The 13,611-nt window shown below is 32.0% G+C and overlaps 1 protein-coding gene across 1 annotated transcript in view; it reads right to left on the bottom strand.

The window, feature by feature from the left end:
• Positions 1-13,611, bottom strand: part of LOC145322850 (uncharacterized) — a 249,506-nt gene that overhangs the window by 49,159 nt on the left and 186,736 nt on the right. Inside the window, exon 2 of the mRNA XM_080165171.1 lies at positions 1,095-1,151. Within this exon, the coding sequence (XP_080021297.1) occupies positions 1,095-1,151 (57 nt within the window). The remainder of the gene's footprint in view (positions 1-1,094; positions 1,152-13,611) is intronic.

The following is a 13,611-nucleotide window of genomic DNA, read 5'->3' on the forward strand; positions in this document are numbered from 1 at the left end:
GGATTCGAATGAATATGAGAAAAACTATTACTTTCTTTTAATACATCTGCTCTAAAACTATTTTTGAAAATTTAACAATGTCTTAACCCCTGATATTGAAATAAGGTCAGACTAGGGAAAATAGATTTAAATTATATTTGATCAGAAATGACAAAATTAATTATTTATATATTTTGTCATGATCATTAAAATATTACATAAAAGGGGCATAGTCCTTTTAGTGGCAACGCACCTTAAGTCCGATTCTTCGTATTTTTTACAGTAGCTTTTCTCATATTTCTAGCCCCTGCGTGGCCAATTGCCTAACCCCTGTGGGGCGATCACCTAACTTAACATAACCTAACCTAACCTCTAAGAGCTATTTTAAAAATATGACGAATCGTCCCTTAAGGGGCGTTGCAACGAAAGGGACTATTCCCTATAAAAGTCCTTATAAATTAGTGTTTAGGAATCATGGATTTTGAATTGCTAGCCTGTTTTAATTAAGAATTAAGGATATTATGATAAATTTATCTACGCTCTTTCTTTCCCAAATATTTTTTAGTTACTCGAGATGTATATCTTGTAATATTTTGAAGGCGATCAATCAATCCATAAGTCTTATCATATTATAAAATAGATCCCAGGTTGTTTTAGGCTATTTTTTTTATGTTTTTTCCTTCCCTTAAATTTCAGGGCTGTAGCTCTAGTTAGTTTCAAATAAAACTCTTTCAATTTTTAATTTAATCAAAACAGATTTTTAAGAGATATTTGTGATAAAAAAGACAAACACCGTGTTACATTAGATTACATCGTACGGGCGGGATTGCAGTCAAGGACTTTTTCGACTTGATGTACTGTCCAGGTCCTTGTCCAGAAATCCAGGAAGACTAAGGGTGACTGATACCTACTCTTCTATGTCCAAACACCCAAGGATATTAGGTGAAGTAACATCAATCAGACAACCAACTCTCTGTGATACACGACCTTTGTCTGAGAAGTCCTAACTGTCCATGGTAACGAGTTGCGCCTATTTTGGCATAGGCATTAAGCCACGGTCGCGGGTCACAAATATCGTGTTACTCAGTATAACGGAAACATAACTATTTTCTTACCTAGAAGTCTTCTCAATAAATATTTTGTCAGTAGCTCTTGCTCCGGACGGGAAAAACCTGAAAAAAATATGGCAAAATTAATAATTGATGAAACGAAGTTATGTAAAATCCATTATATGGAACCTTTGCCTAGCAAAAATGTTGGCATTTTAAGGATTAGTTTAATAAAAAGTGGCCGTGACTGAAAGAATATCGACATCCTATTTTTTTTATTTTTTTTAATAACATTCTACGTCGACTTTATGAAAGGGGTCCTGAATGACATTTTATCGACCTTATCGACAATATAATGATGTTATAACTACATACTTATGTTGACAGTATAGTGAGACCTTTTTTAACAGGAAATTACAAAGGTCTAAAGATGGTTTTATGCTATTTTTCTTCCCTCTCTCTCTAACTTTTCGAATACATAACCCACAGCTGCTAAGTTTTAGCCGCTAGTAATAGATTTGTTAACAATGTCAGAAAGCACCTTCCTATTTTTATGATAGGCAGCTACAGCCGAACAAAATTGCCAAACACTGTTTTTGGCGTAGCCAACATATATGTTGTACACACAAAATGGACTGACCAATTATACTTTCTGTAAGGCTGTTACGCAAATTAGCCCTTTAATTTTACGGCGTATTAAAGAGAAAAATAAATTAGAAGCCCACTGGGGGGCATTTTTTCATCAAGTTTAATTTGGATACAGTTTTAGATAATAAAGTTTAATTTAATATGATGCATTTTTGAAAATAGCTATTTAACTTTTTACTTAGGAGAATATATGACAAAGCCCAAATTGTTTCAAAATTGTGTCTGCAGCTGTCTTTATACTAGTTCCACAGCTGGTCAAACTGACTGTCTTGAATTTAACCGCAGCCGCCAGAAATTCAGCCCACTGCCTGAAAATAGGCGGCTGCCAAACCCTAATATTTATTCACAAAAGAATAATACATTTAATTTTGCTTTACACGCTAGATTTAATAATTTTTAGGCATACAATAATTTTGATGAACAAACCTTCAACAATTAATTTTAATGAGGCTTTAAATAACAAGTTAGAGTACATATAACCTATTAAACACTTGTGCTATTGTTATATCGACATATTCATATTGACAGCATTGTAGACTTAAATTGCTGGACATACTGACAATTTACGTAAATGTTTAGAAAAAACGTTTTTAAAACAGTGTGTCAAGTTCTGCCACTTTTATCCTACAATATAAAGTAGTAAGAATTTTTCTCTGTAGCTTTAGATCTCGCTATGATGAACTGATATGGTTTTTCTTTACAGTGAAGCTTCGTGTAGGTCCTTATTTTTTTATAATTAAGTCTGGTTAAAGTTTTGGGCTATTTTTCTTCCCTTTAATATCCCTTAAATATAGAGCCTCAAGATGCTAGGGCACAGCCGCTGGTGAATTATAATAAACCAAAAAGTCGACTTAAATAATTATATCGTAGTTTGTAGGTCAACAACTGTTTGTAGTTTTACAGGGGAGTAAAACAAAATAAGTAAATGAAACAAACGTTTCAAAACATCATATACATCATATGTTTCAATTTTCAAATGATTATAATAGTTATTTCTTGTATCGTATTATAAACGGCTTTCCTCGGATATAGAATGTACAATTATAAGATTAAAACTAGTTTTTTTAGCCCCGTGGTGCCGAAGGCACCGGCTAAAAAAACTAGTTTTAATCTTATGATTGTACATTTCTATATTCGTAGAAAACTGGATATAATACGATGCTAGACATAGTTTTTTCGTATTCATGAGAACCGGTTCCTATCCACCGGATTCAAATGAATACGAGAATAGATATTTCTCGCATCGTATCATAAACGGCTTTCCGCGGATATAGAAAGTACAATTATGAGATTAAAACTAGTTTTTTTAGCCCCGAGGTGCCGAAGGCACCGGCTAAAAAAACTGGTTTTAATCTTATGATTGTACATTTCTATATTCGTAGAAAGCTGGATATAATACGATGCTAGACATAGTTTTTTCGTATGGATGAGAACCGGTTCCTATCCACCGGATTCGAATGAATACAAGAAATATTATTATGCCTTTTATGTCTAAATCTAAAATTACTCATTTTATGAAAACCCACCCTCATATATTTTTATAACGTTTTTGTATAATTTTGTGTGTATTTTAAACTTCCTTAGCCATTTTTAGATTATTGTTTTTATCCAGACATAGTACCTTGGGCTGACGAAATTAAAATTCGTGTAATATTGCAAATTTGGGACAATACAAATTACCCAAAATAACATAAAATTTTGTTTGAAAATATGTAATATGCAATCATTAACAAGGAAATAGCAATAATTAAGCCTCAAATTGTCAGAATATTGCAGACTTAATTATGTTTTGTGAATGTAAAATTATAGTCTTAGAAACAATTAGCGTTGCAATATTGTATAATAACATATATATTGCCAGGCTAATGGATTTTGTTTGTAATAATCAAATATTTTTTTTCAAATATGATAATAATAGTTTATTATAAAATCACTAAACCTAGCAAAAATCTTTTTAATTAAAAATATTCTTATTCTTTATTATGTACCAGCGGCTACGCCCCTAGAGGCCTCTAGGGTCACTTGATGAGGGGGGAGTTTATTTTTTTTGTGGGGGGGGGGGAGAGGTAATTTTTTTCTAGGGGCGATTTCTCTTGGGAGGGTGGTGGTACCCTCCCCCAAAAATAGTTATATACCTTCCCGGGACCTATGAGAAATTACTGTGTAAAGGAGAACCCAACCGGTTCAGCGGTTAGCGAGATCCTTTGGTACACACAGACAAACACACATCCTGTTACTTTATTATAAGGATGATATTTTTAAAAGCAAAGCTTTTATATAATTAGGATCGGTTTGTCCATCCGTATGTCCGTCCTTGATAAATAGCTTTTATTCCTTAATTTAGGCATGTTAGAATTGTCCTATCGATTTCAAACTTTGCATGATGATACCATACCTCTAGTAGTTAGGTACGATATAGATGTTGAGAAAGATGTAAAACATATAATTCACCATATAATTATAGTTGTCAGAAATTTCGTTTTCCTTATTCAGTTTCTTATCAAAGACGAGGGAGCATATTAATTTATAGAGTAGCTGACTTATATTTATATTCTTATTATTAAGCTCAGACACTATACAAGTCTTAATGTCCGTTTGTCCTACTGTTTCAGTGCTTCGCTTTTATGGATGTTGTCATCCTTGTTAATAAGTGAATATGTTAAAATTTGACAAAAATAGCCTTAACCAAACCCCCCCCCCCCTTACCCTCTTACCCTCTATTCTTAATAACTAAATGAGACGCTGAACATTGATTTATTATTTAACTTTCATTTTCAATTTGAACCCTGAATTGACAGGCAAACACAGGGATTTAGGATTAAGTAAATCAGTGCTATATCTGTTTTAGCAAAGTTTGTTTTAGCTAGGAGACTAGTGTTAAAATCGTAGAATGAATGAAGCTAATGTAATAATGAATATATCAAATATTTGTTTATTGATTTAATTATATAAAATTGATATCAATCAATAATTATATTATAATTACAATGGAAATTGGATGAATTTTAATACTTGAATTGTTAAAGGCTGGATTAGATTTAAAAAGTGGGATAACATATTTTCTTTTTTTCAAACTGTAAATACCAAACAATTTTTGATTCAAAATTATATTATTTCCTTCTTAATTGTATTATGATATACGCCTCTTTCTTGGAATCTATAAATTTCTCCTCCCTCTTTGTCACATTAGGTTGAACCATTTAAAAAATCTTGGTATTCAAATTATATTACTTCCTTCCTGAAATATGGTTTCATAATTCTTAATTGTATTATAATATACGCCTCTTTCCATGAATCTATAAATTGCTCCTCCCAATTTTCACCCTAACTACTCATTATCCCTATAATACTTTTAACTTATCATCTTGTAATTATAACTTTATCCCTGTAACATACTTTTAACTCTATTTTTTGTGACGGGGGGGGGGGAGGAAATATCGAATTTCCAAATAATCCCTTCAAACAAAGAAAATAATATCTAAGTATTTGGGCAGTTTAAAGTGGAAGCTTATGAAAAAGTATCTTATGTGTACATAGAAAACATTAAGGATTACTTATTTATTACATTAGAGATACGTTGTGACGAACAGATAAATTTTAATTATAGCGAAGCTGTGCTTCTAAAAAATATGGTTGAGAATAATGTTTAAACTTACTGTTTCAACAGTTTCACTGTTTAACACAAAATCTTTTCAAAGAGCCCCTTTTACAATCTTAAACAAGTCAAGTTTTAAGTCAGTTGACCTAAAATAGACTTCATAGTGGTTCTAATGGTATGCCTACCTTATTCTACAATTACTATGAGCCGCTCAATTTAAATTTTAAAATCTACGTATGTTGTGAATCATATATCATTTAACTTTAATACAGATTTAGGAACCAAATATTGAAAATCCATAAAAGCGAAGCTCTGAAATGAAAGGACAAACTAACATTTACAGGATAAAATGCATAAGTCTACATAAAATTATTGCGATTATAGTAAATTTGGGGGAAACGTGGGGGAAACATGATTTTTAGTAGCGAAGCTACTCTATCATTCGAAATGTCCATACGTCAGTCCGTCGGTCCGTCCGTCCGTCTGTCCGTCCGTCTGTTTGTCCGTCTGTCCGTCTATCTGAGACAAAATGGGGGAAACGTGATTTTCTCGGCTCCTATTAAAGACAGCTGAAATTTTTAGTGAAGATTCCCATGATAAATGCTCATCTAATCTATACATTGTTTTGTCCATCTGTATGTTAATTGGGGTGCTAGATCGATTCCTAGATTTTTTTGTTTTCATAATTTTCTCGACTCCTTTTCAAGACAGACAACTGAAATTTTCAGGGATTAAGTAAATTTGCATCATACATATTTTTACTAAGTTCAATTAAGATTTGTATATTAATTCGGGTGCTAGATCGATTCCTAGTTTTTCAATTTCAATGATTATCTCAACTCCTGTTCAGGATAAACGGCTGGATTTTTTAGGGATTAATCAAGTCAACATTTTTAAAAAGCTTTTTTTAAGATATGATAATTGGTTGGGGTGCTAGATCACTTCCTAGTTTTTCAAGTTTTCATGATTTTTCGACTCCTGTTCAAGATAAACAGCTGGAATTTTTAGGGAATAATTAAGTCAACATTATACATATTTTCACCAAGTTTATTAAAGACTTGCTATTGGTTGGGGGGCTAGATCGATTCCTAGATTTCACGTTTTTCTTCTTAGCTTAATGCTTCAAAAGATATCATACATTTTTAAAAGGTTTCGGGATTTATTTCATTTATGTCTTTCAACATACCTAAAAGATTATTTTTCCTGATGTCTATCAATAAATTTTGAGCTTCGATACTTATGGATGTTGTCATCCTTGTTTTAGCATCGCTTTCACTACATGGATTCTACATGATTCTTGTTTTTACTTCAAACTAAATTTAATTTTAACCATGAATCTTAATTAATTAGAAAATGAAGTATAAAATTATGAAAATTGCCAATTACAATACAAAAAAAAATAATTAAATTATTGGCCAAAAAAGTTAGGATTCTGCTAGTTTGTAACCAATCAATCAAAATACTGAAATTATATCAAAATATAGGGATCTATAGAGATAAGACAATGGCTGTTAAATTGATGTACATTACCAATGATGACACATAAAATTACCCCTTCTGTAGTCCCCAAAGTTGTTAAGCCATCGCACAAGAAAACGTTATTTTAATCTTTGGGGACTAGTGTAATAAACAGCAAAATGCCCCCCCCCCCCTCTCTCTCTCTCTCTGCTAGTTCCCAAAGTCTTAAAATAACGTTTTCTTATTTGTTGGCTTAACAACTTTGGTGAACTTTACTGAATTTTCAATTTTGTTGGTATATCCCCTGCTTTATTAATAACCTGACCATTCAAAATAGAATAAAAGACCACAAAGTTGTTAAGCCAGCGAATAAGAAAACATTATCGTAAAACTTTGGGGACTAGTTTAATAAACAGCCCATTGTCCCCCCCTCTCTCTCTGCTAGTTTCCAACGTTTGATAATAACGTTTTCTTTTTCGTTGGCTTAACAACTTTGGGGACTTAAGGAATAAGACAATGGACGATAAATTGATGAAAATTTCCCATTTACGATAAGAAATAAACAAATCATTGTTCAAAAAGTTTTGAGGACTTTTATCGAATTTTGATTGGTTAGTTTATTAACTATAGTGTCCAAACGTCCAACCCCTAATCGTAATGTATAGAAGGGGTAATTTTGTTTACCATAATTGAGGATGTACATCAATTAATCTGCCATTGTCTTATTCCTGTAGGTTCCTTTATTTGGGTATAGTCCCTTTAGTGGCAAGGGGCGTTTCGTCATATTCTAAAAGCAAGGCTTTCTATAATTAGGGTCGGTCCGTCCTTTCGTATGTACGTCCGTCTGTACATCCGGAATGGATAGCTTTTTTGTTAATTTATGCATGTTAATTGTCCTATCGATTTCAAACTCTGCATTGTGATTCCTGTAGTAGTTAGGTACGATTTAGAAAGCGCAGCAATTCTATAATCATTATCAGAATGTCGGTATGTTCATTTTAAACATGTAGATTTTTTACTTTTTTAACAACAAATTTTTATGTGATCAATTATCCGATTGATCTGATTTTTGTATATTGATTCCTGGGACAACAAAGTACAATATTATAAGCTAAGTAACTCTATAATCAAGTCCTAAAAATGTAAGTATGTCCATAAACATTATCCTGTATGAACTGGTTATAAAAATTTGGGTACAAGTGTAATTTATGGTCCAATGGCACCTCCCTCCTGGTTTGCTCAAACGAATGCATCATAAAACGGTTTGAAAAATAAAGCCAAACATTAACCCATTTACTAATTTAAAACAAGTAAATTTGAATAACAAAATGGTTAGCTCTTAAAAAATTAAAAAGGATGACAACATCTGACCAAACCTTAGGTGTTCAAACTACCAATAATTTTAATCTGAAGATAGGTGCTAATAATGTTTATTATAATCAGATTGAGATATCAAATTATCCTCCATTGTTCATTATTATGATTTTAGATAAATTTCAGGGAGGGAGGAACATTGGGCTGTTTATTACACTAGACTCAAAAGCATTTAGTAACATTTTCTTATTCATTGCAACTTTGCGACTTTAATTATCGGTTTATTGAGTTGAGTGTCCAAATGTTTCAACCACTAATTATAATCTACATAAAGGGGTTAATTTTGTGTATCATCATTGGGGATGTACATCAATTTATTGTCCATTGTCTTGTCCCTTTAGATCCCTGATAAATTTTGAAATTCTATCAATTTAACCGTTTTGTTGAAAATAATAGTGAGTCATAGAGTAGCTAAGCTCAAAAGATTGTGTTAATTCCACTGCTGCTCTGTATGATACTGAGCAAAGGGGGAGGGGGGAGACTTGTCCTTAAACATGGACTTGTATTCTTACTTTTCTACTGATTAAAACGAAATTTGATGCTTATCCACAATTTTATTCCAATACAAAAGGCTAATGTTTAATAGCATAATGTTGTTTTTTTCTTTATTTTAGTATTTAGTATTTACAGTGAATGTTGTTTGTCATCCTTATTAAATTGAACTAATATTATTAAAATGGCTTAAAACCTGTCCTTAAGCAATATATGTGCTAACCGCTCAACTAATATGGTTCCCCTTAACAATACAGCTTAAAATTAAACCACCTCTATTACCTTAATAACAAATAAAATATTATTTGAGATGCAAAGAAAGGATAGAACAATTTAGTTTGAATGGGAGGAGAAAAAACAAATATGAATAATCCCCTCAACCCCTAAGCATCATATAACATAATTAACAACATTTCTTTTCGGTCAAATAACTTGACCTTGTTTGACCCCCCCCCCTCCCCCATCACACACATCCAGATATATTTTTAAGAAGCGCAGCTTCTATCTAATTTGTTTGGCTGTACGTCACAACGTATCTCCATCAAAATAAACATGTAATCTATTGTAACCTAAAGTTAAAAAAATGTATTAAACATTTTTTTAAAGATCAATAAAAGTTTTAGACATGCTTAGAGCTGAAACTGATTTAAATTTGGAAATTATTTTTCTTGTTTCACTAATAAGTCATTGATTATTAGGAAATTCAATCATAGGTTAAAGTGAGGCGATCTCAGTGGCGAGGCAAAGTTGGTAATTTTCAACACACTTTCATTAAATGACACTTTTCTCCATGTTTTAATCGACTGATAGGAAAATCATTAAACCAAAGTTGTTCGTTATTAAATTACACACAAACAAGGATAATAACATCCATAAAAGCGAAGCTCTGAAACGATATGACAGACGAACATTAACTTTTGTTGAGTGTCAGAACTGAATATACAAAATATAAAAATATAAGGTTTGACAATATTATACGTAAATTTGTTGCAAAACTTCTTAAAAACAGAATTCTGTTTAAGGACATACTGCCATTTTTAATACTTGATTATAATATTGTATAATATTGTACCTTATTGTAATAGAAATCAGTAATAAGAAATCAGATCAATCGGATGATTTTATCACATAAATAATTCTTATTAGAAAAGTAAAAAAAACCAACATGTTTAAAATGGACGTACGGACCTTCTGGTAACGATTACAGAGTTTCTACGATTTCTCAATCGTACCTTACTACTACAGGAATCACCATGCAAAGTTTGAAATCGCTAGGACAATTCTAACATGCCTAAATTAACGAATAAAAGCTAACTATCTCGTACGGGCGGACTGACCGACCCTAATTATGGAAAAGGTTTGCTTTTAAAAAGTATAAATAGTAGCTGTTCATAGGAGAGTTTATAACTATTTCTGCAAGGGTATCATTATACCGAGAGTGATTGCATCAAGAAAAATTCCAATCCCCCCCCCCAAAAAAAAAATTAATTACAACAAGGATGACAACATCCATAAAAGCGAAGCATTAAAATGGTAGAACAAACGGACATTAACACTTGTATAGTGTCTGAACTGAATAATCAGAATGTAAAAGTATAAGAGTCAAAGCAAAATTGTAAGTAAATTTGTTGCAAAACTGCATGATACAGGATAATGTTTATGGATGTACTTACATTTTTAAAAGTTGATTATAGAGTTGATTAATATTCAATATACCAAAAATCAGATCAAACGGATAATTAGATCACATAACAAGGATGACAACATCCATAAAAGCAAAGCATTAAAACAGTAGAACAAAAGGACATTAACACTTGTATAGGAGAGTTTATAACTATTTCTGCAAGGGTATCATTATACCGAGAGGGATTGCATTAAGAAAAATTCCCAACCCCCCAAAAAAATCAATTAAAACAAGGATGACAACATCCATAAAAGCGAAGCATTAAAATGGTAGAACAAACGGACATTAACACTTGTATAGTGTCTGAACTGAATAATCAGAATGTAAAAGTATAAGAGTCAAAGCAAAATTGTAAGTAAATTTGTTGCAAAACTGCATGATACAGGATAATGTTTATGGATGTACTTACATGGATGTACTTACATTTTTAAAAGTTGATTATAGAGTTGATTAATATTCAATATACACATAACAAGGATGACAACATCCATAAAAGCGAAGCACTGAAACGTTATGACAAACGGACATTAACACTTGTATAGTGTCTGAACTGAATAATCAGAATATAAAGTATAAGAGTCGAAGCAAAATTGTAAGTAAATTTGTTGAAAAACTGCTTGATACAGGATAATGTTTTTGGACATACTTACATTTTATGAGTTGATTTTAGAGTTGCTTTGCTAATAATATTGTTCTTTGTTGTCCCAGGAATCAATATACCAAAAACCAGATCAAACGGATAATTAGATCACATAAAATTTTGTTGTTAAAAAAGTAGAAAAATCAACATGTTTAAAATGGACGTACGGACATTCTGGTAATGATTATAGATTTGCTTCGCTTTTTAAATCGTACCTAACTACTAGAGGAATCATCATGCTATTTTTGAAATCGATAGGACAATTCTAACATGCATAAATTAACAAATAAAAGCTATCTATCTCGGACGAAAAATTAACATGTTTAAAATGGACGTATGGACATTCTGACAATGATTATAGAGTTGCTACGCTTTCCAGATAGTACCTAACTACTACAGGAATCATCATGCAAAGTTTGAAATCGATAGGACAATTCTAAAATGCCTAAATTAACGAATAAAAGCTATCTATCTCGGACGGACGGACGGACCGACCCTAATTATAGAAAAGCTTCGCTTTTAAAAATGTGTTGTTAAAAAAGTAGAAAAAACAACTTGTTTACAATTGGAAGTACGGACATTCTGGTAATGATTATAGATTTGATACGCTTTCTAAATCGTACCTAACTACTACAGGAATCACCATGAAAAGTTTGAAATCAAAAGGACAATTCTAACATGCCTAAATTAATGAATAAAAGCTATCTATCTCGGACGGACGGACGGACGGAACGACTCTAATTATAGAAAAGCTTTGCTATTAAAAATGTGTATAACTCTATTCTCTAATACAAAGTAGCTTGATGTCTGTCCGTCTGTCTGTCCCTTAAGATCTTGGTAACCACTGAACTGATTGGATTCTACTCTTTAGGGGAAAAAAATCTGTAAAAAATCTTGATTTGACCAAACTTATTTATCTAGGGATAAAGAGGTGTTTTTAAAAGAGAAGCGAAGCGAAACTGAGGCCTAGAAAATAATGGATTTTAGTGGATAAGACTTTTTAAAAAGAATTTTTTACGACTTTTGTTAGCAGGTTGACTGTCTACTATTAACAGGGATCTTAACCCTTTACGGTCGGGCCCCTTGCCGCACCTTAATCGGTCGGGGGGGGGGGGGGAGTTGAACGCCCCCCCTCATTATCTCAGTTACTATTAGAGCTAGAGGGCTAAAAAAATTTGGATCACCCTGCCAGGTTTGCTGGCATCCTGTGTCCGCCAGGATGGAGATATTCAAAAAATTCCAACTCTCAGTTATGTGTTATACCCATACTTAAAAAGTCAAGCAGTTTGGGCTCTTTATCTTTCACACACAGAAAATGAGATAGAAAAAACCGGAAGGGGGGGCGTTCAACGCCCCCCCCCCCCCAACCGTTAAGGGTTAAGGGATTGGACAAAGTAGCCCCAAAGTAGATAAATTGTTATAAACCCAATAATGACAAGCCAAATATAATTATTTGTTAAAAACTTCAAGTACTAATAGTTTCAAAAGTCATGCAAGGTTGAGTGATTTTTTTCGGAAAAAATTTACAAGTACCCCTTTTTGAAAAATTAGAAAATAAACCCCTTTTACCTAACATCATTAAGGATGCTATATTGACGAATATTACATCACTAATTATCTTTTCTTACCCAATATTACACACTTAATTATCTTTTCTTAAAAATACAGAAAATATAAAAATTAATAAGGTTTGTCATATTCCTATTATTCATAGTTAATTATTTTTTTTGAAAATAAAAATAAATAAACAAAATCATATAGGATAATCATATATGTAATATTCATTTTTGAGATATTGGATAATTTCGAATTTAGACAGCCCAAGGTACTATGTCTGTTTTTATCATAAAATAAATAGATTATATGTAAATGAAATCTATATTCAAATTGACAATTTCAAGCTTCCCAGAAAGTAGAATGTATTTAGAGTATTTGAAGAATTTTAGGGGGTAAGACTATAGATGATGTATATACCCCCAATTATGACAAACAAAATATCCCCTTTCTGTTTATTTCAATTATTGCTAATAAATTTTGCACACTGATAGATTGTACCATCCAATTAAGATTTAATAAAAGTCCCCAAAGTTTTAGCCAACAAATGGGAGAACGTATTTACAAAACTTTGGGGACCAGAATCAAAATAATTTGATGTCCCAGCACCCCTCCAGTTTAGGGTTAATTTGATGTGCCTATTCAAATATGGTTTTATTATATTTTTCTATAAAAAGAATTGAACTCATTAAATCGAGCTCTTGAATAGATATACATCTGGGCTACAGGGATCTTAAGAGATAGGACAATGGACTAAAAGTTAATGTACATACAACTCTAAATATGATCAACAAAATTACCCAAAGTTGTTAAATCAGCGTATGAAATAACCTTTTCTTATATTAACCACTACAAAACACGTTCCAATATTTATTTATTGCATCATATTATAGACAGCTTTCCGCGGATAGTGAAATGAAAAAAATTATAAGATTAAAACTAGTTTTGTTAGCCCTGAGACGTCAAAGGCCCGGGCTAACAAAACTGGTATTAGTTTTAGATTTTTATTAAAATATCAGTGAAAAATTGTCTCTAACACGATGCTATACATGATTTTCAGTATAGCTTAAAACCGTTTCTAACCCAGTGGATATTAATCAGTTTTAAAGCCATACTGGAAACAGTCTTCTTAGTA

This window comes from Acartia tonsa, chromosome 6, assembly GCF_053477335.1.
Source record: "Acartia tonsa isolate MP-2025a chromosome 6, ASM5347733v1, whole genome shotgun sequence".
Classification (NCBI taxonomy): Eukaryota; Metazoa; Arthropoda; class Copepoda; order Calanoida; family Acartiidae; genus Acartia; species Acartia tonsa.